This window comes from Colletotrichum graminicola (genome assembly GCF_000149035.1).
Source record: "Colletotrichum graminicola M1.001 genomic scaffold supercont1.68, whole genome shotgun sequence".
NCBI classification, from domain to species: Eukaryota; Fungi; Ascomycota; class Sordariomycetes; order Glomerellales; family Glomerellaceae; genus Colletotrichum; species Colletotrichum graminicola.
The window spans coordinates 91,362-117,887 of NW_007361072.1; the positions used below are offsets into that span (position 1 = coordinate 91,362).

Here is a 26,526-nt window from a genome sequence, read left to right on the forward strand (position 1 = left end):
TGACATCATATTTGACTGTATCGAGACGGGACTTCCAGGAGCTATTTTACCGGCGAGCATACTCTCCCTTTCCTTACATTTGTACATAGCGAGAGCAATAAATAGTCTTCCTGGTTGTTTCCAAGAAGAGAATCAGCTCCTGGCGCTCTTGTGATATTGGGAGTCAAATCAAAAATCAGTTTGCGGAAGAGAAACAATTGGAAATTGGGTATGGCAGCAGCATCACCAGGTACCCTACCAGCCTACCAGCCTAATTAGCCACCACCCTTACCAGGTATCTTGCATTGTGGCTGATAATCGATTTAAGGGTGGACCCTTGATTACCTAACTCGAGTAGAGATAAGATAAAGAAATTTGAGTGCCCCGCCCCCGCCATGCGTATCAGTCACCGAGTGGTGGTGGTGCACCGGCGTTGCGATTGACTCTTACCAAACTTTTTTTTATATCTTTTTTTCCCGGCTGTCTCCTCCTTGCGCAAACTCGACAGCTCCGACACGCCCACGCATTCACACGGTCAAGCACAAAACATGGCCAGCATTACCGAAATGGAGGCCGAGGCCCCCCACAACAACTTCGACGTATGTAGCACCCATACCGAAAGTGGCCAGCCTAAATGGCCCGCCTGGGTTCACCATCTCTTGCTGCGCTGCCTCCCACCACCGTCACGATGCTACGACCAGCCAATGCCCCGAAGCTGCCTACGATATCCCCACGTATCTTTCTCCGCAAAGCGAGCAAGAAACAGACAATGAACTGGATACCAAATATCGCAGGAAAGACCGGGAAACAGACGTTGATCTGGCTATGGTCGCGTCCCGACACTTGTGGTATCCATGCTCGGTATCTTCCAGTTGCATAGGCAGTTGGCTCACTGCGACTGAATAAGACTTCAAGCCACGGTTCAAACTTGGGCAGCTAAGGGGCAAGCAAGCTAGCAGCGGCATCAGGCGGTCCGGCGGCAGCGGGTAAAGCCATAACCGGCGAAGAGAACAGTTGCGATGGCAGTCGCTAAGAAATGAACGTATGGTTTGCTGACATTGTCTGTCACAGACTATCCTCGTTCTCGACTTTGGTTCGCAGACGAGCCATCTCATCCTGAGACGCCTGCGTGCACTCAAGGTGTACGCTGAGATGCTGCCATGCACCACGAAGCTGGCGGATCTCCCCTTCAAACCGAAGGGTATTGTGTTTTCCGGAGGTATGCGTGCTGTGTTTCATCGCGTCTTATTAGGGCTTTCTCACGTTGTGATACGGCGCCGGTACCATACCCTTAGCTTACTGACAATGAACAGGACCCTCGTCCGTCTACGATCAGGGCGCGCCTCGTAAGGTTTCCCTCTTGTACACAATGTGAATTTGTACTAAATTGTTCCAAGATGTTGACCCTGCCGTCTTCGATCTCGGTGTCCCGATTCTGGGCATTTGGTATGATTGCCTTTGTTCTTGGCGGCGATTATATGCTAATCCCGAGTGTCCAGCTACGGTTGCCAGGTAATATCCCTCTGCTTTCAGTGAGCCCTGCGATAGTAGAATGCGGTTACCTCACAGGCCTACTGAAGACTACTTGCCAGAACATAGATTGATTATAGTACAGGAGCTTGCTTGGAGAATCAACTCCGACAACGTCGCCCGCGGCGCAGCCCGAGGTTCGTGAACCAGAAGAAACCTGCCGGGAAGGAACGTGCCATCTGACTATTTAACTGCTGTGTAGAGTACGGTCATGCCGATGTCACCATCCACAACTCGGGCAACTCCCACACGGATCGCCTCTTCGCAGGTCTGGGAGAGACGATGCATGCCTACATGTCCCACTTCGACAAGCTCGTAAAGCTGCCTGAAGGCTTTGCAGTTGTCGCGAGCACAAAGAACAGCGAATATGCCGCAATTGCCCATCAGACTAAGCCGATTTATGGTATGTCGCCAATATTGATGTGCTAAAGCAGCTTGCCTTAAGGCTGTGTCTTTAATTAAAACGACGCCATGGCAAACCACACTAACTGATTATGGACTCCTTATAGGCGTTCAATTCCACCCTGAGCTGGAACACGTAAGTGGAACTCTGACTTGGGTTGCACTAATACTGACGTTACTGCAGACGCCGAGAGGCAGTGAGATCCTTCGTAACTTCAGTGTTGACATTTGCGGAGCGCAGCCCAACTGGGTTATGAGTGACTTTATCAAGAAGGAGATTGTTCGCATCAGACATCTCGTTGGCGATCGTGCCCAAGTTATTGGCGCTGTGAGCGGAGGAGTTGATTCCGTAAGTCATCCCCTATCTTCATTAGAGCGTAGTCAAGATTAGGGGTTGAAGCTGACTTGGTGAACAGACCGTCGCTGCTAAGCTTATGAAGGAAGCGATTGGCGATCGCTTCCATGCGATTCTAGTTGACAACGGTTAGCAACTTACGCCTTAACGCAGCCAGACAAGAGGGGAATACTAATATGGTACGTGTAGGAGTCATGCGTCTCAACGAGTGCGAGCAGGTGAAGGAGACGCTCCAGAAGCACCTCGGCATCAACCTGACGGTTGTTGATGGAGCTGAACTGTTCCTTGGTCGTCTCAAGGGCGTCACAGAGCCGGAGAAGAAGCGCAAAATCATTGGTGGAACATGTATGCTCATCCCTCGGACTCTTTAATTGGCGGGTCTCTCGAAGCCATCGTTGCAATTGCTCTGACGCGAAGCAGTCATCGATCTCTTCGAGAAGGAGGCACTCCGTATTGAGAAGGAGGCAGAGAACACTCCCAATGCCGGCGCGGTCGAGTGGTTCCTCCAGGTACGTCGGATCCATCCTCCTTCATCATTAGCTCTTAACTGACTCTTACGTTCCAGGGCACTGTGAGTGACTGTGGTCCAGACATAGGCTTTGACGACGATGCTGACTTTGCGGTGTGCAGCTTTACCCCGATGTGTAAGTCCGACCCTGACACAAACACTCTTCAGAGCTGACCAGGGTTTAGTATCGAGTCGCTTTCGTTCAAGGTGCGTAGAGCCGATGCATTGGCCCGACAAGGGTCTGGGATGCGCTTTCTTCTTCTCTCCTCGGATTTTGCATATGACTGACTTTTGACTTTTACAGGGCCCCAGCGCGACCATCAAGAGTATGGCTTCCTAGCTACCGATGTCCCCGAGAGGTCTTAACTCTGATCCGAAGACCTCGTCGCAAACCCTAGATATGCAAGGATTGCCGCTGACTCTAGAAACAGCCCATCACAATGTCGGAGGTCTGCCCGACACGCTCAAGGTACGTTGGAGAGTGATGGTATGGCTTGGGGAGATGTCGCCGGAAGGACATGTCCACGGCTCCTTTTCTCGGCCATACTTCAAATGCTCGGAAGGGAAGCAACTGACGCCGTTTGCAGTTGAAACTCATTGAGCCGTTGCGGGAACTTTTGTAAGTAACATCGGCTTTCCCTCTTACACACATCAGTGTGCCATGGTCATGCGGTGGTCAATTTGCCAGAGCAGAAGGCAACAGGTAGCGGCGCCGAATCCTCTCGGCTTCATGGTTCCGTCCAGGGCCAGGATTTGGCCTGTTACCTGCATCTTACTGCTGAAATCAGCTAACAGCATGATTAGCAAGGATGAAGTCCGAAGTTTCGGCAGAGAGCTTGGCATCCACGACGATCTCATCATGGTATGAAACAATCTTCAAAAGATGGTTGGACTATTATCTAACAACCTCGATCAGCGACACCCTTTCCCGGGCCCCGGAATCGCCATCAGAATTCTTGGAGAGGTCACACCGGAGCGCGTGGCAATTGCCCGAGCTGCTGACAACATCTTCATTTCGATGATCAAGGAAGCTGGCATCTACGATCAGGTAAGTGTGCATAATAACAAGTCTCTTGAGCAACGACTAACCATTCTATAGATGTCCCAGAGGTATGAAGTCACTCTCTATGATTCGAGGGTGCTCTAAACTAACGTCCAAAGCTATGCTGGCCTGGATACCAACAGAGGTATGCGATGATTCGAAGTCGACCTATTTTAACACCGTTCTGGGCCGACCGACGGAGGTTGCTTTGAGGCCTTGTACTAACTACTGTCTTTTATAGCCGTGGGTGTGCAGGGTGACGCCAGAGTCTATGGCTACATTGTCATTCTGCGCGCTGTGCAGACTGCAGACTTCATGAGTTGCGAGGTAAGATCATTTCCGCCGAAATGGAGGGTTGGGGTCCACGGACTAACAGCACGCGTAGCCTTTTGAGTTCGACTTCAACCTCCTGAAGAAGATCTCCACACGCATCGTCAACGAGGTTGAGGGTGTCTCGCGTGTCGTGTATGACATTACCAGCAAGCCGCCCGGTAAGCCTATTGATTTCCGCCCTCGAGACCCCATCGGCGGGCCGTATGCCCGCGTGCACGTACGTGGAACACGAATCTAACCTCGCTGTTGTAGGAACAATTGAGCTTGAATAGAGTACATTAGACCATATAAAGCATGTAGTCGCATTAAGAAACGACAAACAACAATCCAAGGTGGTGGGGGTGGTACGGAGAACCATGTCGGCCTGGTGGGGAATGTCCGTTGAGAATAGATATCGTTTCGCACCGACCACACATTTCGTGGACCTATCTTTCAAACCCAATATTAGGTTTGCCTCACCTCTTATGTTGCTTTCTTCACATTTCCCGGATACGCAACCGAATCGAACCTTTCTTCAGTCCAGGGCGACGGAAGGACACACCGGTCTCATTCATCGCCATAAACAAGAAACGGCACAGCACACCAAGTTCCAGCAGCTCGGCATTGAGACTATTCGCGCGCCGTCTAACGTGACGCGGAGACCCGAGCTTGTCGATCTCTTGAACACGCACAGCCCAATGCTAACAGGGAGCAGGCCTGTCTGTCAATACCAGAATGTGTAGATCTCCGGCTCAAGCCGAGAAAGGTTATGACAGCGAACTCTCCCGTGCGCTAACCTGCCGCTGTGAGGAGAGCCATCCTCCTGGAACCGCCATAGTCGCCGCAGGCCAACCTATGACATGGAGGGTGTCAATCCATACCGGAAAGAAATCCTTCCAGCCTTGGCGACATCAGGATCGGGTCCGAAAGCTCTCTCATCAATGCAGCAAAACAGCACAAAACTGCACCGCCGACGGCTGCTGACGGCGGCTCCCCCTGCCATCAACCGAAACGCGCGGCAGCTTAGGATTAGGCATACAGCCAGCGCCATTCTCACACAGAGGGCAGGGCAGCATCTCCTTTTGATCGTCGGGCTGCAGTATTTTGCGCTATAGCGCACCAGTGTGCCGTCTGCCAAGCTCGGGATTGACAGATCCCATGCGGTCGGCGCCAGTCTCTTGGTCTTTGCGCTGTGCCACCGCCTTGACACTTTGCTACAGAAGGTTTCACTCAACGTTGATGTCAGACACAGGAAACGACCCTCGCGACCCAAGGTCGATTTTGACGGGCACTTGTGTCCCGAGCCATCTTCCCTCTCTGTACGAAACGCGCCCTAGTTTGGCCGCTGGCAGTAGTGGTTCACACAACGCCGTTGCGGAAAGTTGAGGCGAATGTCGGTCTTTCAAGCCCGCCTTACTTCCAGCCCATCCTCAGCCTCTCCGGCTCGGAGTGCGGGTGGGGGAGGTCAAGAAACTCACGCGATGTCTTTCCTCGATTCTTCCATAGCCCGTTCCACGTCACACCTCAAGGCCTTCCAGGCCAACGCCTTCTATGCTCTTCGTGTACCAATTGCCTCGCTCGTGCCCCCCTCCCCTTTATAATGACTCGAAATAGGAGACATCCGCCACGGGCTGGTCCATGGAACATTCCATGAAGCGTTTCGTCTCACACCGAATCACTAGTCCGACGACACAACTGGGAATAGCATCACGAGGACTCCGGGTGTCGCGGTCGAGATCCACCCTCCCCCCTTTCCCGGTGTCTAAGGCGGCGATGGCGTCGGTTGCCACGCGAGTTGCTGCGCCAAGATGTCCGCTGCAGAGGCATTGGCAATAATCTACGCTATATTCTAGATCCCCCCATTGGCAAGGCTTTCAAGTGGCTCTAGACGCAGTTCTAGGTTTTGTTCTAGATGCGTCCACGTCTAGCGTCGAGTTGCTGTCACACAGCGACGAGTTCATCATCTAAACGCAGCTGAACTTGAACGTGGTCCGGGAAATACAGCCTCTCGCATCTGTGCCACCCGATCGAAGTCTATGCCAGACCACCCCAAACGTAGCTGTGTCGCATTGTAGTCAGTCACCGTTGCATTTTGTTGTCCGATTCGCGTTGTTTCCTCTACAGTCCCTCGCAGCCATGCTTCTCCAAGTAACGTTGGCACCATCCCAATTCCCCTCGGCAACTAGCTAGACTTATTAGGAAACCAAACAGTCCAACGCGGTTATGCCGTAAGTCTCTTTAGTTGAGGAAGCCCGTTGTTTGAAGGTAACCGGGCGGGTGGCCGTGCATTGCATCGTTCAAGTGGAGTGCAGCAAACCCAGCCTCGTCAGTTCGGCCAGCCACCATGATCGGTCCCGAGGGGGGTGGCCTTTCAAAAGTGTCAGGTTGCAGAGGCAGCGCTGGGGCGTTCTTCTGCCGTCATTTACCACATTGCAATAGTCCATGCCCCGGTTGCTGCTCCTCCTAGACGGTTCATGATGGCGATTATTGACATGGCGGTGGCTAAATGGGCCACCCCCTTATTGGGGGGCTGACAAGACCCCAGCAGCAAAGTTGCACCGGGTGCCTGAGACAGCGTGTGCCACCCAACTCAGTTCCAAGATGATTGCGGCCTATCAATCTCGAGCATGCGGCTAACTGGTGTGAAATATCCCAGGTTGAAAATACGACAGGGATGCGGCGAGATGTTTGTCCATGTGGCTCAGAGGAAAAGGACGTCCGTCTGTGTCCAATATCAGACGGTGATGTAGGAACAATGAGGGCAGGCGGCAGGCAGGGTATGCTCAGCATTGGCCTAGCCATCATCTTATGATTTTGGTCAGGAACTAATCATACTCTTCATCTCCCCCCGGATCTCTCTTATAAGGTTGGTTTCGTCCTCTCTTTTCTTGTCCAAATCGTTTGGGGATCACCGTTACCGCGCAAACCTAGTCATTCGCTTTCATCACCAATTTTCAACAATCATCCAATCTGGCCCGCCCTCGCAACCGAGCGGGCTCTCCAACCGACTGCAGAGCTTATTGCTCATCGTCCAATTCTACATATGCCTCGGAGTTCGGTAGTCCTTTAAAGTCTGAGGGGGGAGTAGTATATGATAGTCTCTGTTGATCTCCCTTCAAGACTCTCCATATACACACCATCGATAACTTTACATATCGCGGACATGGCCTGCCCATTCCTTCAGAGCACCCTAGCGGTGCCGCCGCGGCACACCTCGGTGGAGCAAGAGTTCGCCAACATCCGTTCACGATACCCGTCTCTGTCGTCAACAGGCTGCACGGCAAGGTTCTGTCAGTCTGGGCGGATGACGCACATTGATGAAGAGCGCGTGGGCCGGAACCAGTCATACGCCCAGGTCCGCGAGGATGCTCTTGACTTCTTACAGCAGATGCATAAAGATGGCCTTATAAACACCGAGAAGCTTCACCAACGTGCACATGAGGTCCTCCAAGAGATTCAAAAAAACTCAACGGAGGGCAAGTTCATATCCTCCGAGCGCGGGCCGGAGACGGCGCCGGTGACGACCGTTGGACTCGTCGGTGGCCTCTGGACGCAGACGTTCGAAGAGCTTGAGTTTGGCCTGCGTATGGCGTGGAAACATGCCCGGAAATGCATCATGCGTTCTGAATACGGCAACCTCAGGTACTTACAAGTCTACCATAGAAATGAAACAATACTGATCCATACACCCCAGATTGTGCGACTTGAGACATGTCCGGACAAGCAAAAAAATGGCCGAGACTTTGATCGAGAACCTGAGAGTAGCATACAACTCTGGCGAAATCAACCCCACAGGTATGTGAATCACTGTTGGTTGTGGCCTCGTTCTGACAGTCTGGGTGTATGTAGTCTTTGTCTTCCCTCCACGAGACATCAACAGCCGCGGGCCCATGATCTGGAACTCACAATTGCTAGCCTTCGCGGCCGTAAGTCCTTCCCTCCGGCACTAGCTTTTACGTACGCTAATGTTTCCAAGTACGAGCAATCCAACGGCGAAATCCTCGGCGACCCCGCCAACGTCGAACTGACCAACGCTATCGTTGAACTCGGTTGGAAACCACCACGCTTCCGCTCCCAATGGGACCTCTTGCCCCTCGTCACGATGGCGGATGGCGAAGAGCCCGTCATCACAGAGCTGCCCAAGGACGCGTTCCCGCTGGTGCAAATACGCCATCCCAAGCACCCCGAGCTCGAGACTCTTGGTCTGCGTTGGGTTCCCGCGCCGGCACTGAGCCGTCTTGGCTTCAGCATTGGCGGCGTGCAATACACCGCAACGCCTTTTATTGGATGGTAACCTGAAAGCCTTCCCTTTTGTCTGAGCTCTTGCTGATTTAATGCAGGTTCATGGATGCTGAGATTGGCGTCCGCAATTTGGCAGATTCCTTCCGATACAACGCGCTTCCTCAGGTTGCCAAGACCATTGGCTTGGTCGACGGGGACGTGGACGATCTTCCAGACTATGAACGTCTGGCCGTGTTGGTAAGCTTTACTGACGCTCACTTCATTTCAAACTCTTGACTTACAATATCATAGTCCCGAGCCCAGTTGGAGCTCAACTACGCCACGTACTGGTCCTTCGCTCAGGCCGGCGTCAGGATGTCAGACTCCCTCGGCGCCGCGGAGCAATTTGCCCAGTTCGACGACGAGCACCTCATGAACAACGGTTTCCGCCTCCCCTCGGATCCATACTGGCTGGCGCCTCCCCAAGGCTCAATCATCCCCATCTGGCACCGCGGCGGTTCTCCAAACTACCAGCCAAAACCATTAATCTGCCGTCATGCCCAAGATCCCATCAAAGCCTGGCGCCGCGAACGGCGAGCACGCGCAACACGAACTCTCAATCCTTTACACACGAAGCTCGACATTTTCGTCCCGTCCATCTCCCTGACTCGGCCCGCCACACCCGTCTCCCCCTTCGGTACCGCGTCGACATCTTTCCTACCCGTCCGCCCATCCTCGCAGGCAACTAGACCGTCGACGCCGCTGACGCCGTTGACCCCCCGCGGGCCCGGGCGCAGAATCTACATCGGATTCTGCAGCTCGGGCAATGTCGCCATCAAGCTCTGCAAGAGGCTGTGCGTGCAGCTGCAGCACGCGTGCGACGCCAACCCCAAGTTGGGCTCCGTCGTCGTGCCGTGCACGCTCAACGCCCTCCCCATCTCCATGGTCGAGGTCAACGACGTACTGGTCATCGTTGCCAGCACGACCGGTCGCGGCGAGATCCCGCAGAATGGCAAGGCCTTCGCGGACGCGTTGGCGAGGAGCCCCAAGGCGATCGCGTGTCGCTACGCCATCTTTGCCAACGGGTCGCTGGAGTACCCCGATACGTACAATCAGGCCGCAATGGACATTGAGGAGCTGCTGAGTAGAGGCGAGGGGCAGAGGCTCATTCGCATGCGCGAAGCCGATACCAGCACGGAGAACCCTCCGTGGCCCGTCCTCGGCCAGTTTTTTGACCAGGTCCTCGCCGCGCTGCAGAAATCGAGCTTAGGAGGAGCCGAGAGTGACGCAGACGACGCGCAGTGGACCGCTCGGCCGGTCAGACCTTTTGACACCAGGCCTTGGTTTCAGGCCAAAGTTGTTGGACAGCCTATTTTGGGGACGACTGCGGACGGCATGAAGAGGGTCACTCTTGACTTGGGTGATCGCGAATATCCGACCATGGGCAGCGTTTGGATTCTGCCGCCCAACTCGAGGAACAAGGTGTCGAGCGTTCTTGGGGCTCTCGGCCTGCAGGCTGATGAGCGCCTAAACCTCCCTGGTGAGCCTACCGTTGGTGACTTCTTCCAGCGCTTCGTCGATCTGGAGCGTCCTTTCAAGTCTACCGAATGGGCTAGTGGACTGTCGTTGTCGCGGCCGGAGACTCTGGCCAAGGCAGCCATTGAAGATGTGGTTCACCAGATACCAGCAGACTGGAGGCGGTTAGTGACGCTGGACAGCCTCTGCAGCGCCATGCCGACGATCCAACCAAGAGAATATTCAATCGCCTCTGATGGGTCGCGAACTAAACACAAAGTCGGGAACACCATGGATCTCCTTGTCCAGCACCATCCCAGCGGCAGATTCTCAGACAGGTACCTCAACTGCTTTGAGACGTTCGGAGCCGTAACCTGCAAGATCCGCCCGTCGTCCCACTTGCAGAATATCGTCGAAAACCAAGACAGGCCAATGATCATATTCACGACCGGGTCCGGCATGGCGCCCGTTCGCGGACTATTGCAGAACCGCCTCCAGCGGCTCCGTTCTTCTGACGAAGAATCCGCAAAGGGCCCCACGATCAGCCTCTTCGCAGGCTTCAAGGCCCCGGACGAAGAAATCGTGCGCGAGGCGGTTCAAGAAGCCGACGAGGCGGGCATCTTTGACGTGCTGAGGCTCGTGGGCAGTAACAAGGAGAAGAGGAGGGCGCAAGACGCGATGCTCGACGAGTGCGTGCGGGAGAAGCTTGCGAAGAACATTGAGGAAGGCGCGCTTGTCTTTGCGTGCGCGCGGCCGAGGGCCGTGGACGATTTCCTGATCAACCTGAGCAAGGTGTTGGGGCGGGATGCTAGGGAGGTGCTGGGCGACCGGTTCATTGCGGATGTTTACCAGCCTGCGACTTGATCACGTCTCTATTTTCATTTCGCCTTTTTTTCTTTTCCATTCACTTCTTCAACGGCAGGATTATAGACTTGGCAGTAAATAGGATTCTTTAGAAAGCGAGGCGTTGGAGGGCATTATAGTTGTTCAGGAGTTGTTACGCCCGATCATCAAAATGAGGAAACTGTACAAACAACGAATTCTATCACTCACCAGCGTGCTCGCATAGACTTAGGTTGAGATGGTAATGACTCACATAATCTTTTCGCAAATGGCGTTATGGAAGTTGCCAAGTCCATTGACTAAAAGTGTCTTGGCACTTGGCAGGGATAGTCAACCACCAATATCACGATTCTCAGTTGCCAGTAGGGTATTCCATGTTTAGCATTGCCGACTAGGCAGCTTCATTATTGTACATCATATCATAAATATCCAACCACAAGGCCATCGTATCGCTTCTTTCCACTTTCCCGTATCCAAAAGCATCCCCATTCAAAACTTATCAGGGTGTTCCGCCTCGGCAGAAGTCTTCGTCACGCTCTCGGGCGGGATGTTGCCCTCGGCAGAGATGCTGTCCGGCACGTCCTCGGGGATGTAGTAGTCGGAGCCGGGGAATTTGTTGCCGCCGACGCCCGGGGGGTTCGTTCCGACGTTGTTCCGCACGGCGGCTTCGCCGTGCAGCAGAATGTCCTTCTTGCGGTTTGGGTCGCCCAGCGGCGAGACATTCTTGGCCGGCACGACGTCGTCGTCGTCGTAGGCCGGGTCCTTGGCCGGCTGCTCTGGCGTGTACGCGACGTTGTAAGCGTGGTCACCCTGCACCTTCACAGAGGCGCCGGGGAAGCGCTTCTCCGTCTGGACGGTATCAATGCCGGCGTCGTCGTTACCCTGGCGGCGGGCGGCACCCGTCTTGGCCTGGTAGCTGTTTACGTCGAGCTGTGCCTGAGCGGCGGCCTCCATGAGCTGCTCCTTTGAGGGTGCCATTTTGTGCTGTGTAATCGTCGTGTGACGTGTAAGGTGTGGCGTGTTAAGTGGTGTAAGTGAAATGAGAAAACCTTCGGGATGAATCTAGATGGGTTGATGAATGTGTTTAAGCGCTGTTTGGTGCCGATGCGATAGAAAAACGGTTACTGACTGCTCGGAATCATCAACTTTTGTAGTCGTCGTTGACTCTCATCCAGCCTCGCCGTCTCAGCTCAGATGTTCGACGTCATCTTGATGATCTCATCGACCACTGTGCAATGAAATCACCACACCCGCCAAAATGTGGTGCTTAGTGGGGAACGACACATCTCATCGAGCGATCGAAGGGATCCGATGCCATCGCGCCGCTACAAGGCCCTCAAAGACCCTCAATGCATTCACGGTTGAGACGGAAATTCGACCAGTTTGACGTAGATGTGATATCAGTCGCCCCTCTACCCCCCCAAAAAAGTCTGACCAATCTGCGTGGCGCCTGGGTTCCCATCAGACAGCGGCACCTTGGGTTAACGGGCCGGCCCCGGGGTGCTCCGTATGTTCGGTCAATCGTCCGGCAGCCTACACTACATATGTCAGACATGTTAGTTCATTTCCTTGTCTCCTTAAGCCAAAGGAGACAGGCATTATATCACCTTGGTCTTCAACCCAACCTCTATTTTAAAGTGACGAAAAAGGTATCATTTGACTCTGCATTACAGTCTTGATGCCTAAAAAGCCACGACTCATGCTTTTACGAAAAAGTCCCAACACAGCGCACCAATACCATTGCAAATGGTCGCTGCGGTGGCGTAATACACGAGCGCCCAAATCATTCTCCTCCCGGCCTCTATGGGGGTGCGATGATACCAAACTTTCGAATCCTCCTGTTTCATCAACTGCATATCACTGCCAACGCCCATTGGCCAGGCTCCCGTATCGGAGCATGACCTATACCTAACCATCAGTACCGCTGCTGCGGAAAGTGGCACAGAGTGCGGCGTAGTGATGAGTGAGATCAAGGACTTCTTGAGGCAGGCTGGTAGCTTGAATAATGCTCCTGACCTTGACCGCGCCTTCGTCCTCGATAAGCGTACGAATAGTGTGGAGAAGTTCTGGAGAGAACTCCGAGTACCACCTATACTGCCAAGTAACGAGGCGAATGACCGACGCAACTGTTTCGCGCGTGTTCTTGTTTTGCTCAAAAACGCGAAGGATACCCGTCAAAGCCTTAGGGCTGAAACGTGCTGCGAGACAAGCTCTGTACGCCTCCACCGCCTCGTCTGCGTGCTGAAGTCTCTCCGCCAGAGAGCCAAGAATCTCCCATTCCTCGGCCGACTTCTTGTACTGCATCGACTGCGCCCTATACTGTGCCATCTGTGTACGCCAAATGGTGTAGACGCGAAGATCCTCGTACAGGACCATAAAGAGGCTGTCCAGCCAGCGCTCACAAAGGCGTTTGTTGTTAAGCTTCGAGAGATGATCATCGTTCTGTGCGGCCTAGTACAATGTTAGTTGGAATCAAAACCGCAGCATTGGAAGCGTTTACGTTTTCCGCATCTCCCTTGAGTTCGCCGGGGTCTATCGCGTGGGTGGGCTTCTCCACGGCCTCGCCCTCCTTCTGTCCATTTGTCGCCAACGTCTCGGCAGTAGACTCGGTGTCTGTTGGCTTGGATTTCTTCTCCTCGTCCTCATCCGAGTCCGAGTCTGAGTCTGACTGGTCGCCGTTCGTTGTCGGGTCTGGGGTTCCGCGAAGGCCGTCCGTGCTTGGATTGCGTTGAGCATGCGAGGTTTCCTGCTTCTCGGATCGGTACTCGTCTTCCATCACAAACACGGTGCTTCGGATCTTGAGAAGCTGATCCCATCCGATCTTGGCCGTCATCTCCGTCAGGATGCCATAAGCTTGCTTGAAAGTTCCCTTGTAGACTGCGGCACGCAGATTTAGGAGACTCGCATCGACCTGCTCGGAGTATCTGGACTCGGGTTCACTGTCGATCTCGTCTAGTCGAGTCTCGGGGAGAGTTGGCAGATGCACATCTTTGGGTTCGGGCATCTGAGGCGCATCTTTGTCTTGGTACGTGAACATTGGGCAAGAGTTGAGAATCGTCAGGGCGTTTTCCCAATCCTCCATTGCCACGTAGACTTGCGCCAACCTTGCCCAAGTACCGAATTCACTGGGGGCAGCAATTGTGCTGCGATCAGCACAGCCCAGGGCTAGGCGAAGCCTCTCTTCCTTCTGCTCGGGTGTCGCGGCAGTTTGCGCCTTCTTGAGAAGGAACTCGGCCTGGGTATCCAGCATGACATAGTCCATCGGTGATTCTTTCAATGCCTGGTGGAGCACCCTGACGCCCTCGACCTCCTCGTTGCCCATGAACAAGACCTTGGCGAGGAGGGAGGAAACCTCGACGTTTTGGTCCCTGAGCTTCTCGAAGAGGTTGATACCAGAGGCGTAGCGTCCCGTCGTCTGGAAATACTTGAGAAGGCCGGCGGTCAGATGGTTCGAGACATTGTTTGGTACCTGAACGACACTGTCGGAACCGAGCTGCCAGCCTAAAGTCATGTTAAATCACCAATCTGACGATTTTTGAAGTTCAGACATACCTCTGAAGAACAGCTGTTCGGCGGCGTTGAGAAAACGGTGTTCGGTTTCGGTGTTTGTGACGGGATTGAATCTGCGCACACCCATGATCTTTCGGATAGTCTCTCCGCTTCCATCGTCTGCGTACGAGTAGGCGCGCAGAACACTGCAGAGGTACGTCTCCAGCCATAGATCATCTGTCGCTTTGCGCTTGTCGCCTCGTTCGTCCACGCAGTAACTCTCGACAGTTCCGGGTATCGTTACGTGGACTCGCATGTCAAGTCGGGAGAAGGCGTTGTAGCAGCTAGGTGACGTGTCAGCTCTACGAGCTTTGGGCAAAAAGCGCATCGCATCGGCATACCAGTATAAGCCCTCTGAGATCTTGGTTTGCGCGACCTGGCCATGCTCGCGGTAGGTCAGAGTGTTGATGTAGGCGGCGAGACTGGCCGAAGAGGACGCATCGACACCAGTGACATGGTGATAGACTCCGAGCTGGGGTGAAAAGGCCGGTTAGCGGCAAGCATTGGGATTGATGAGGCGCAAATAATTCCTACCTGCTTGCCAGGGTTTCTCGTCGAATGCTTCAGGAGGTGGACGAGGTCAGGGGGGCCAAGCTCGCGAAGGGAAAGGAGGGATTCGGTTCGAGCGTCGACTGATTCTTGGAGGATCTCCTCGGTGAGCCTTGGAAAGGGGGAGAGAGAGTTAGTAATGAAGACGGTAGCTACAGTATGCGATGGTGGTGAACATACTCGGGCACAGCCGGCGCAACCATTGCGGCGGTGTTTTGTTGTCAAGCTGCAGCAGGCGCAAGATGGAGCGAGAGAGGGATGTGCTCTCGATGATTGTATACGGTGTTATGAGCTTGAGGATCTATGCATAGGTGCGATAGAGGAAGAGCGTTGTTGGAGTGATTCCGGCACCGTGTCGCAAAGCCAACGAGGTGCAACCGATGGCTGGGACAAGCTCGATGGAGGTGGGGGATCAGTGGGCAGTTCTTGAATTGGTCGGTGAGATTGGCGAGGGATAGAGGGCAGTGGCAGCGTTAACGGGAACAGGTGGTGAAGGGTTGAGCTTGGACTCCACGTCCTTTGTGTCTGCTTCCGGCTTGGACTAATATTAATCGAGGTTGTGCAATGGGCGACAGGGGAGGGAAGAGGTGCCTGTCATTGGCAGGAAGACGGGGAAGAGGGACGGACGATAGATGGAGCCACGAGAGCACTTTCGGAGCTGCTACTGTTGCCGTGTTCCTGAGATGCAAGGTGCTTGGTATTACCTTGGCCGGCTTTCTTACATAAGACACGTCGCTAAATTCTGTGCACGGACCATGTACAGTACTACAGCTAGGTACTACCTAGTGTACCCCTTAAGCCTCAGATTCCAAGTGTCATCAGTGGGACAGCTGCCGTCCCGTTAGCGGCCCATTCCATGTCGTTCCTGGTGCGCGGTACGTACCCCCTGTTCGACAGCTCCAAACGAAGCAAGCAATCAATTTAGTGTTTCTCCAATTCAGGTCGCGTCAATCCCAGTGGCCACGCGCAGCAGCGGAAATTCCCCTAAAGCATTCATTTTATAACTGCGTCTTCGCAGAGAATGACGCCGTTCCGAATCTCCATTACACCGTACTCAACACCAGTATCTGCATCACGTCACGGCTGCGGCGATTCTGCTCGCAAAGGCGCGCCATCATAATGGTTTGTCAAATGTCTGTAACCAGTCACTGACTGCATCGACTAACCGACGCGCAGCCGGCCTTCCAAGCCATCAACGTCGAGACCGAGGAGAATATTGACGATGAGATCGACACCACCCGCGAGCTCCATGTATGCGTAGACATCTAGACATTCCAACTCTACCAAGACTAAACTCCCGATTAGGTCGACGAAGCTCTCAAACGCTTCCAAAATGCCCTGAAGCTGCACGCTCAAGGTCCTCGCTTCTTCGACGAAGCTGCCGATGCCTACGATGACCTCTTCAAGTCCGAAATCTTCAAATACCCCGAGGCGGTCACCGAATACGAGAGAGCAGAGAGGCAGCCTGAGCACCTGATCACCGACCCTGCCCTTGCCTCCGACCTGGATCTCCAAGTCGCCGAGGTCGACACCGTCGGGAGCAGTCTTCCTCAAGCCTTCTTCCTAGCGCACAAGAACCGCGGCCAGTTCCTCCTCGACCGCACCCGCCACGCAGCTCGAAGCGCAGGTGGTGATGCCCCCGCTTACTTCGAAAAGGATGAGGCTCTCCATAACATGTACAATGCCCTCACCGACTTCAATGCCGCTCTTGATCGCGACCCATCCGATGCCGAGCTGTGGCGCCGCACTGCTCGCGTTGCCGCCTCACTGAAGAGCACGAGAATCAACAGATACTGCCTCGAGGCCGCCATCGAACTCGACGATGACCCAACTGTTCTTGAGGTCGAACCGCCATCTCTGGCGGAGGGATTCGCTGGGCAACAGTTGAAGGAGCAACTCCAGGTTTTGGCTGACGAAATTGCCCTGTCCCACCCCATCATGGGCCCTTGGGTCAAGCGGGACATGCCCGACTTCATCAAAAGACACATCGATCCTATACCCTTCTTACCGGACCCAACCAAAGAACTCGGGTCCGCCCGCACTACCGTAGAGGAAGTAGGCGCGACCCGCCTCACTGTGACATGTCCGACGGCATCTTGGGCCGACCTGGGCATGGCGTTGGTGCAGTTCATACTTGAAAAGGGCCAGATAAGTCAGGCCATCGTCATTGAACTCCCTGAAACGGATGATGACGAAGATGTGGTCATGGAGAGCCAGCCAGAGCAGGACAGTCAACCCAACCGCTCCGATTCTAAAGACAAAGATGAGGCAGTCACGAAGGAGGACAAACCTGAGGATACCGAAAAAGCCGAGAGCTCAAAGTCTATGTCAAAAGAGGCCCCGAAACCTCCCGAGAACACTCGTAAGAGCCGGAGCAGCTCCCAGCCGACAAGAAAGCGATCGCAGTCAGCAGCGGGTATTCCGGAAGGACAAGAAGAGGAGAGCTTGGTCGAAAAGAGGAGCAAACGAATCCGAAGGCGAGAAACCGCAGCTGCAGAAGAGGTTGTGGATCCCAGCGCCGTCCTCGCGTCGCAGTTAGCACCATGCCAAGCAGCCGATCAAAACTTGTTCCAGGCCACTAAAAACATGCTGGAGAACATTGGCGTCACCGACCAGGCCACCCTAGATCGGATCAGCCAGGTGCTAGATTCGCTGGCGTCTGAAGAGCGCGCAGCATCCATCAAGAATCAGGCTACGGTGGACCTCCGCAACGCAATTGTCTCCTTCAATGAAGAGAATGCCAAAATACTGCTCAACAAGCAAGCCCAGGCATCTTTGAGCTTATCATCTTTTCTTGAGCATGCCAAGGGCGGCTCTCAAAAGACTTTGGTCATTCCACCTTTCAAGGAGACCCAGGGGATTGCTGCTTTTGTGAAGCGAGTCAACTCTTCCTGGATGACGGCCCAAGAGGTTGCCTACGAGTGGCTCAAGACAATCTGCCCCAGCTACCTTGAAACCAAGTGGTCAGATGTCATGAAAACAGCCGTCGTTCAGGTCATTAGTCGGTTCGACCAGGACATCCTCCTGTCTATCAACTACGACTTAGATCGCGCGAGGCATTCAGCCGACGCCGAGAAAGAATTTGGTTTTATCAAAAGCGTCGTGGAAATGCTCTTCGAGATTCATCTTGACGTGTATGAACGCATCACCAACCCTAACAGTGTGGTCGATTACAGCATCCGCGTCGAGGCCAAGGGTCGCTTGGGACGATGGTTGGACCTTGCCTCGGCATTGCTTCGAGAAGCTACACCAGAAGGCAACGAGAAGCTGACTGGCCGCTTCCTGTGGGCTGCCATCTTTTCCACAACTCTGACGGAGAACGCTTCGAGAGAGTACATACTGCAGTGTTGGACAAGTCTGCGAGATTTCCTCTCGGAAAGTCATTTTGATCAGCTTTACCTCCCTAATAACCCAGTGATACCGGAGGTTTCTGAAGCAGCGGCTGACAGAGAGATCTCCAAACTGACGACGATGGACTTTTTTCTTGGGCTTTTCCAAGATAATGTCAGCGACCCTGTTGCGGTCATCGACAACCTTGAGCCAGTCCTCAACCCAGGATCTGTTTACGTCCCAGTCCCATCAGACGAAACCGCGAAGGATGAAGAGGGTTCCTCGTCTGGCCGATCCAAAACTAAGAAAGTGCCCATAAAAGAATGCGCAAGTCAAAGTCTCCAAGACCTTTGGAGGTTCCTTCTGGGCACTAGTACGGAATTACGACTATTCCTTTGGACGAGGCTCAGCGACGCCTACGCCAGTATCAAGTATTCCACCAAGCAGTTCTCCTGCCATCTCAAGGCCATTGAGATGCTTACAGCGGACCTAGAAAGTGACGGGTATCTCAAAAACGCTCCTGAAACCAGACCGCCGCTGCTGCTGAAGATGCTCAAGTCGCTCGATGAGTTGCTGATTACCGCGCTTTCGCTCGCTCTCAACGACAGCTCGGCGTTTGATATTGTCGATGACGATCACTTAAAGTCAACATCGACGGCTCTCATCAAGTTGAGCTGCATGCTTCATGCTTCAGCCATGCATGACGATGAGATTCGAATTGGGATGACCCGTGCGCCACCGAGCAGTCCTTCGTTTCAACCGTTCCTCAACAAGCTGCGGGAGATTCAGGTGCGTGTCTGGTGTCTCCAGTATACGGTGATTAAGGTCGGCGTGAACCAAAACCGCGCGTTGTTCCCGAACCCAGAGATGGAGTTAGCAGACTTTCTGTCAGCCATTCATCAGGTTGTCGGATTGAGGAAATGCTGCAAAGCCTCGAACAAGATCTTCTTGAAGATGATGCGTGTAGAACTGCTGAAGTTCAAGGAGGTTGAGAATTGGGAAGACTACCTCGGTCAAGTATTGTATGACCTTCATGGTCTTAAGCTTGGTGTGGGTGCTGGGGAAGTTCAGGACCACGGCTGTCCGCCCGAGAAGCTCGAGAAACGCAATGCCATGCAGTTGGTCGACAAGATCACGGTTCTGGCAAGGAGGATGCCCAGAAAGGACCTGCTCAAGTCGGACCTCAAAACGACCATCGAGCACATGCAAGGCGCTATCGGGCAAACCAAGTCGACTCCTCAGATGATCCACAACCTCAGGAACTTCACCGAATATCTCAAGCGACCGATTCATCCTCTCAGGCTCTACCAGGCCCTCACTGGCGGTGTTCAGTTGGATGTTGTCGCTGTCAACACCCCGGAGAGCGCCCTGGCAAAGCACGGGTGGTTCTTCTTGTTGGGCATGATCGCATTGACGAGGTTCAAGCAGGTTGATTTGAGCAAACGACAGACGCCTGGGGCCACTGACGACTTGCGACTTGCGGCAACATTCTTGCGGCTGCAGCTTCAGTTCACCCCAGACAAGTGGGACGCCTGGTTCCGTCTTGCTGAGTGCTTCGACTACGAGCTTGACGAAGCAGTCTTGTGGTCAGCCGACAAGATGAACAAGGAGCGCGGGGAACTGCTCAAGTTTCAACGAAACTCGATCCACTGCTATACCCTTGCACTGTCCAATTCTTGGGAAGTAGACATTGATGACGAGGACGAGGACCCGCTATACGAGCTTTACCACAACTTCGCCATGCGCTTGTATGCATCCAGCCGTGAGCCCCTTGCCATGGAGCCTTTTCAGCATGCAGACCTTGAGAGGTTCTTCATCGAGCCTACTGGCGCTGGAACCTTTCAGAAGGTGCTTCACGACCAGATGCAAGACTACAAGGTTTGGAAATATGCGGCTGGCTTGTTCAAGCGCGCCATGCGACGCAAGCCGCAGGATTGGAGGTGAGCATATACTTTTTAGCTTGTCGACAACCACTAACTCGGCATAGGAATACATACATGCTCACTAAATGCCTCTGGAAGATGTACCAGAAACCTATTGATGAGCTGAGCCAGAAGGACCGTGAGACCCGCCCATCGGTCGGGTATTTGGTGTCAGCCCTCGAGCATGCAGTCGAGGTTGTTTCAGCTGTACCCAAATCGCGACACAGCGATCCCATTCTAGAGCCGCATTACAAAATCGTTTCAATCATTTACAAGCTTGTTGTCCGTGGCGATCTGAAGCCGCAGGAAGGGGCAGATATTCTGTCGAGACAACCATTCGGCATGGAGCTAGGCGACGACATCACCCTCGATGACAACGAGGACTGGGAGGAATACGTCATCAGGAACCTACACCATCTTCGGGATAAGGACAAGTCTAACTGGCAGCACCGCATTATCATGCGTCACGCTCGACTCCTTTTCGACGAAGATGGGGAGTCGCCCGAGCTTGTCCAGGCCAAAGCCGCCTTCAACGTGCTCAGAGAATCCATGTTTACGAAAACCATGGTTATGAATGTCTGGAAATGCGACGCCGAACGCCCCGGGCGGCATCACGTCTACACGTCGCAGTACATCCGGTTTATGGTGAAAATTCTGGTCGTCATGAACGACAGGGTCAACTTGGAGATGGTTCTCAGACGTCTACGCAAGAAGGGCGCCGACTTTTACCATTTCAGCGAGTTGTGGCAGATGTGCTCCATGGCTTATCTGAGGCTGCTGCGGCAGGGATTTCAAGTGCCTCCAACGTTGGATGACCCATTCAAGTCGACGTCACTGGAAGAGCTGGAAATCATGGCAGATCGCATTACCGAGTGGGCCGGAGGTCCGTTGACAGACATCCCCGCGTTCAACTGCCTGAAGGAGACAATCGAGTTGAAGAAGCTCAACGGAGGCCTTATGAAAGCCGGAGCTATTGACGACCTCATCAACGACTGCTACGCCCTTATCTACCAGGAGATTGGTCCTACGCTACCAGGTCCAGAACCGCATGAAGTTCTCGAGGCACGCGCCAGAGCCCGTGCCAGAGAAGAGGCTAATGGTGGGCTTGAATTGAAGCCATCGAGCTCGCTGGGTAATCTTCTTAACCCAATTGCTGCGCAAGACTCGGGGGCGAACGGTGAAGGTGATAAGACAGCGGCACCCGAGGCAGCCCCAAGGCGTAGGACAGGCGTCCGCAGACCTGACATCATTCGGAAAGCCGAGCAAGCTTTTGCTCGGTTTAGTGAGGCACCAAAGTCATCGGTCGCCCCATCCAAATCCCGCGTCGGATCGGTCTCGAGCGGCAGGAACGGGACGCACACTCCTGCCGGAGATGTTGGAGAAGGTAGTGATGCCGATGACCGACCGGGTGAAGATGGCGAGGACACAGAGATGAAAGACGACACAATGATGGAAGGCGACCAGGGCGAAGAGGCCCCTGCGCAGGCCACAGCAGGCTCCAGTCCTCGGGGCAGTATCCACGACTCAGCTGATGACGAAAGTGAGCTCAGCGACGTTCCTGATGACTGGGATGAGCAGCCTCCTCCTTCACTCATGTTTCCGAACCTGAGGAAGAGCGTGGACTCTGCCCGCGAAGGGGGGGGTAATGAATCTAGTGACGGCGGTGACGAGGAGGAAGACGAGGGTGGTGAAGAAGAAGGAGAAGAGGAAGGAGAAGAGGAAGAGGAAGAGGAAGAGGGCGGTGAAGTAGAAGTAGAAGAGGGGGAAGAAGATGAAGGTGTTGAAGAAGAAGAGGCCGAGGCCGAGGAGGGGGAGGGTGACGAAGAAGAAGAGGGAGATGGCGAAGAAGAGGATGAAGATGAGGAAGAAGGCGAAGACGAAGAGGTTGAGGAGGTCGAAGAAGATGAAGAGGATCAAGAGGGTGAAGAGGATGAAGAAGAACAGGAAGACGACGAAGAACAAGAGGGTGGGGAAGAACAGCAAGATGACGAAGAACAAGAAGGCGAAGAGGAGCAGGAAGAGGGCGACGTGGCTGACGAAGACGAGGACGAGTAGCACTCTCAGCCTCTCGAACACTAGAAAGACATGGGGGCACGGCAATTGAGCGCTTGTTGGAAGTGGTTGTTCACGGTAAAGGACAGCCGATATTTGCAGAGAGCAGTAGGCTACAGCCAAGCCCGTTAGGACTAAGCATTGTTTATGTAGGAGTATGAGTCGCATGAGTCGTATAAGTAATCCGCAGTGTAACACACACACACACACACACACACACACACATCGTGGATCGAAGCAAAGAGTCAGTGGTGTCATGGGCATTTCAATATAAACCGCTTGTCTCGGGGTCGTATCAGTCAGTTGAAAAATCCATTCCACATTTACTTACACCTTCAGTTGAACCGTCATTACTATCGAGGACCCCCCCAACCCTGGTTTGAGCGTTATCATTATAGCCACAATGTGCATTATCCGGCAGGTGGCGAAGGAAGACTGCCGCCACACGACGGAGCGGTGGACGGAGATGTGCCAAGCGGCCAGGCAGCGCGGTTGGGCTTGTCGGGTGACAGTGGGCCTTGAGACCTGGTGGGAGGGCGGGTATTGCGATGCGTGTCTGGAGGATCTCTCGGCGCGGCTCTGCTATCCGAGGTATGCTTGAGGACAACGGCGGACCGGCGTGGCGGAAGCATAGCTCTAGGATATGGCAAGTGGGAGAGAGTCCAAGCCCGGGCTCGGAGTGAGTGGCAGTGAATGTCAACTTCCCCAGTAAATGAGGATTGAAACAGATCGCGAGTATATTCAGTCGAACGCGAAGCAAGATTTTCCATGATTATTCCAGTCCACCAACCCACGATGGCACATCCCTCCTTGTGATATGGATATGTGATATTTGTACTAGAGTGATTTTAAGTCACGGCTGCCTCCTCTCAGAACCTGAAAACCTTTGATAATAGAGGGCCTTGTCAACAGCAGGTATAGATAGGCCCAGCTCATCTGTATTTCTACATCTAATTCCAAAAGCTCTGGTCACAAATAAGATGACCACCAAGAAGAAGAAAAAGAAGCTATACCTGCAATGTCCGCGTCCAATCCTCGGTGAGCCTACCTGGTGTAAAGTGGAGACGGTCATGCTACGGGGGTGCGCCGGCCGTAGAAAAAAACTACAACCACCCCCCCAAGCCCTGGACGGAGCGGCGCCAGGGCCAGGCATTACGCCTTCCCAGTGCCGCCTACCTGCCCGCCAGCCGGCAACTTCCGCCCCCGTCGATAACCTTCACACCCGCCGCAGCCAGCACCACCTCACCTTCGTACGCACCCCAGTAGCTTTCCTACCATCACCACCGATCCAACACCCATCGCAATCCCACAACCCCACGACTCCCCAACGCAACCCGCCTCCCGCGATCCGAGCTCTGTCTCTCTCTCTCTCTCGCATCTCGTCCCTTTTCGAAATTCGCGGCCTTTCACCGATCCATCATCTTCTCCAACAACAATACACCAGCGCGAGGATATCCTGCAGCAAGAAACGGGCAAAGGCTATCCTTCCAAAACCTTCCAACACAACACACATACACAATGGCCTCATCGGATGCGAAGCCAGTGCAGGACAAGACGGCCGATCCCAAGGTCGACGAGGCGACGGCGCAGCAGCAGGCCGCCTCCAAGAAGCCCGCGCTCGGCGAGGACGACGAGTTCGAGGACTTCCCCGTCGACGGTACGTTCTCCCCCTTCACTCCCCCATCGTCTCGCCCCACCCCTCCAGTTTTCTCCGCGCTCTGGTCTTGGGCACGGAGACACGGATGATGCCTCCATCGAGAACCATCGTCACAGAGCTGGGGGAGGTATTGGCGTCCTCGGCACGGGAGGGGAATCACCGGCGGACAGGTTTGGACCCCTGGGAACCCGAGCTGACCTGGCCATCACGACAGATTGGCCCCAGGAGGAGACCGAGGCAGCCACCAGCGGAAGCGGCTCGACGCAGCACCTGTGGGAGGAGAGCTGGGACGACGACGACACGAGCGACGACTTCTCGGCGCAGTTGAAGTATGACAACCCAACCCCAACCCGGGACCCTCAGATGCTAACGTTTGCCCAGGGAGGAGCTGAAGAAGGTCGAGGCGTCCAAGCGGCGATGATTGCGCACACCTTACGAGATGTATTTTATTGAGGGAGGGGAAGCTGGAATGACGCATTGAGAAGGGGTGGAACCACGGGCATAGACTACCCCCGTATGAGCTCTAGACGAATCGGCGGCATACCAGGCAGGAATGGAATGAAATCACATAAAAAGGACAACAGGCCTTTTCTTTCTCTCTCTCCTTTTTTTTTCACAGTTTCGGGACGAGACAGACGTGTCTTAGTCTGTTTTTACTGTTTATTTGATGTCGTGACTTTTTACGTTTACTTAGGACATGATACGGGGGGCATTACGTTCATCATGACCAAAAACTCCTCTTTTCTCCTGGGGTCCTACAAACTGGCCTTGCCAGCCCGACCTTACCCATCATCCATCAGACCGACCGAGTTCATATAGCGGGGCGCATCCTCGCACGCGGACGAGGATTGATTTATTTACTTACTCGACAGGGCAGTGACACCGGGCAGTTCCTTGCCCTCGAGCAGCTCCAAGCTGGCACCACCACCGGTGGAGACGTGGCTGAGCTTGCTCTCGACGCCGTACTTGGCGGCGACAGTGGCCGTGTCACCACCGCCGATGATGACGATCTTGCCGCCCTCGGCAGCAGCGACGGCGGCGTCGAGCGTCGCCTTGGTGCCGTTGGCGAACTTGTCAAACTCGAAAACACCAGCGGGGCCGTTCCAGAGGATGGTCTTGGCATCCTCGATGGCCTGCTTGTAAAGCTCGACGGACTTGGGGCCGCAATCGAGACCCATCCAGCCGTCGGGGATACCGGTCTCGTCGGTGGCGGAGCCAACGTTGGCATCCTTGTCGAACTTATCGGCCGTGACGTAGTCGACGGGCAGGACAAGCTTGACGTTGTTGGCCTTGGCCTTCTCGACGAGCTTGCCGACCGTCTTGGCGCCGCTCTCGTCAAAGAGGGAGTTGCCGATGCTGACGTTCTCGAGTGTCTTCTTGAAGGTGAAGGCCATACCACCGCAGACGATGAGGGTGTTGACCTTGTCCAGCAGGTTGTCGATGAGCTGGATCTTGTCCGAGACCTTGGCGCCACCGAGGATGGCGAGGAAGGGGCGCTGGGGGCTCTCGAGGGCCTTGGCGAAGTACTCGAGCTCCTTCTTCATGAGGAAGCCGGAAGCCTTCTGGGGCAGGTCAATGCCGACCATGGAGGAGTGGGCGCGGTGGGCAGTGCCGAAGGCATCGTCTGACCGTCGTCAGTAACCGTGTCTCGGAATAAACCGGCACACTTGCGGAGAGGAAGACTCACTGATGAAGACATCACCGAGGGCGGTGAGGCCCTTGCGGAACTCCTCGACCTTGGCCTTGTCGGCCTTGATCTTGTTGCCGTCCTTGTCCTTGGCGGAACCCTCCTCCTCGATGTGGAAGCGCAGGTTCTCGAGAAGGATGACCTGGCCGTTGTCGGCCTTGTTGACAAGGTCCTCGACGTCCTTTCCGACGCAGTTCTTGGCGAACTGGACGCTCTTGCCGCCGAGAAGCTTCTCGAGCTCGGGGACGACCGGCTCAAGGCTGTACTTGGGGTTCGCCTCGCCGTTGGGACGGCCGAGGTGGGACATCAGGACGACGGCCTTGGCTCCATTGTCAATGGCGTACTTGATGGTGGGCACGGCGCCGGCAATGCGCTGGTTGTTGGTGATCTTCTTGTTGGCATCGAGAGGAACGTTGAAGTCGACCTGCGGGGCGGTTAGTGGGGGGCGGGATGGCCTAGAAGGGACGAACGTAGCGGTATGGCCACGCAGTGTATTCCAATGCCGAGCGTGGCACGGCATGGGAGAGAGTCCCGAGGTGAAGAGCCGCGGCTCGTCCCGTATCGCCAGAATACGGAACGGCTCTGAGCTCTCACCCGGGATCTGGCGGGGGTGGCATGGTGGGGTAACTGCCGACTGCCAACTGCGCAGCACCAGCAACACGGTGTCACAGCAGGGTAGAATGACTTACGCGGATGAGGACGCGCTTGCCCTTCAGGTCAACGTCGGTGATGGAGAGCTTGTTTGCGAGAGACATGATTGTAATTGGAAGGGTATTTGGTGTTGTAGGGGGTGGCGGACAAAGGTGTAGTTGAGGGAGGAAGAGGAGAGAAAAGAAGTTGAGAGGAGATGATGGACGGATTGAGGTATATTTAGGAGGGGAGCTGCCGGGATGGGACAGGTCAGGACAGGAAACACACACTAAAACCATGCAGCAATCAGAGTCACCCTCGAGTGGTTCAACACACGTTGGGGGGGGAGGCTTCGCCCATGGTGGGGTGGGCTGCTATTGACTGCCTGCCCGCCAGGTGCATCGAGGGGCATTTCTCAGTGTTTTTTTTTCATGGCTTTTTTT

At 54.4% G+C, this 26,526-nt stretch overlaps 7 protein-coding genes across 7 annotated transcripts; 4 read left to right on the top strand and 3 right to left on the bottom strand.

Moving 5' to 3' along the window:
* Positions 1-527: 527 nt before the first annotated feature.
* GLRG_10853 (GMP synthase domain-containing protein) lies at positions 528-4,387 on the top strand (the record flags this gene model as incomplete). Its single annotated transcript, XM_008101527.1, has 24 exons — positions 528-578; positions 1,051-1,198; positions 1,293-1,325; positions 1,377-1,425; positions 1,479-1,511; positions 1,579-1,646; positions 1,712-1,912; positions 2,019-2,047; positions 2,096-2,260; positions 2,328-2,394; positions 2,456-2,611; positions 2,687-2,775; positions 2,832-2,837; positions 2,897-2,910; positions 2,960-2,981; positions 3,079-3,100; positions 3,206-3,243; positions 3,362-3,393; positions 3,579-3,636; positions 3,691-3,822; positions 3,874-3,884; positions 3,936-3,961; positions 4,058-4,143; positions 4,202-4,387. 24 exons carry the CDS (start codon positions 528-530, stop codon positions 4,385-4,387), a joined length of 1,722 nt encoding a protein of 573 aa, XP_008099718.1.
* Positions 4,388-7,291: 2,904 nt separating this feature from the next.
* GLRG_10854 (nitric oxide synthase) lies at positions 7,292-10,728 on the top strand (the record flags this gene model as incomplete). Its single annotated transcript, XM_008101528.1, has 6 exons — positions 7,292-7,770; positions 7,823-7,923; positions 7,978-8,054; positions 8,105-8,418; positions 8,469-8,607; positions 8,662-10,728. The coding sequence occupies 6 exons, from the start codon at positions 7,292-7,294 to the stop codon at positions 10,726-10,728; spliced, it is 3,177 nt and encodes a 1,058-aa protein (XP_008099719.1).
* Positions 10,729-11,196: 468 nt separating this feature from the next.
* Positions 11,197-11,685, bottom strand: GLRG_10855 (uncharacterized protein; the record flags this gene model as incomplete). The annotated part of the gene is made up of 1 exon (XM_008101529.1): positions 11,197-11,685. One exon carries the CDS (start codon positions 11,683-11,685, stop codon positions 11,197-11,199), a length of 489 nt encoding a protein of 162 aa, XP_008099720.1.
* Positions 11,686-12,615: 930 nt separating this feature from the next.
* On the bottom strand, positions 12,616-15,008 carry GLRG_10856 (uncharacterized protein; the record flags this gene model as incomplete). The annotated part of the gene is made up of 6 exons (XM_008101530.1): positions 12,616-13,158; positions 13,208-14,208; positions 14,260-14,540; positions 14,598-14,728; positions 14,791-14,917; positions 14,986-15,008. 6 exons carry the CDS (start codon positions 15,006-15,008, stop codon positions 12,616-12,618), a joined length of 2,106 nt encoding a protein of 701 aa, XP_008099721.1.
* A 916-nt stretch (positions 15,009-15,924) lies between these two features.
* Positions 15,925-22,112, top strand: GLRG_10857 (uncharacterized protein; the record flags this gene model as incomplete). Its single annotated transcript, XM_008101531.1, has 4 exons — positions 15,925-15,927; positions 15,982-16,056; positions 16,111-20,075; positions 20,123-22,112. 4 exons carry the CDS (start codon positions 15,925-15,927, stop codon positions 22,110-22,112), a joined length of 6,033 nt encoding a protein of 2,010 aa, XP_008099722.1.
* A 1,515-nt stretch (positions 22,113-23,627) lies between these two features.
* Positions 23,628-24,187, top strand: GLRG_10858 (DSS1/SEM1 family protein; the record flags this gene model as incomplete). The annotated part of the gene is made up of 3 exons (XM_008101532.1): positions 23,628-23,766; positions 23,981-24,095; positions 24,148-24,187. The coding sequence occupies 3 exons, from the start codon at positions 23,628-23,630 to the stop codon at positions 24,185-24,187; spliced, it is 294 nt and encodes a 97-aa protein (XP_008099723.1).
* A 436-nt stretch (positions 24,188-24,623) lies between these two features.
* GLRG_10859 (phosphoglycerate kinase) lies at positions 24,624-26,208 on the bottom strand (the record flags this gene model as incomplete). The annotated part of the gene is made up of 3 exons (XM_008101533.1): positions 24,624-25,390; positions 25,454-25,877; positions 26,143-26,208. The coding sequence occupies 3 exons, from the start codon at positions 26,206-26,208 to the stop codon at positions 24,624-24,626; spliced, it is 1,257 nt and encodes a 418-aa protein (XP_008099724.1).
* Between the last annotated feature and the right edge of the window lie 318 nt (positions 26,209-26,526).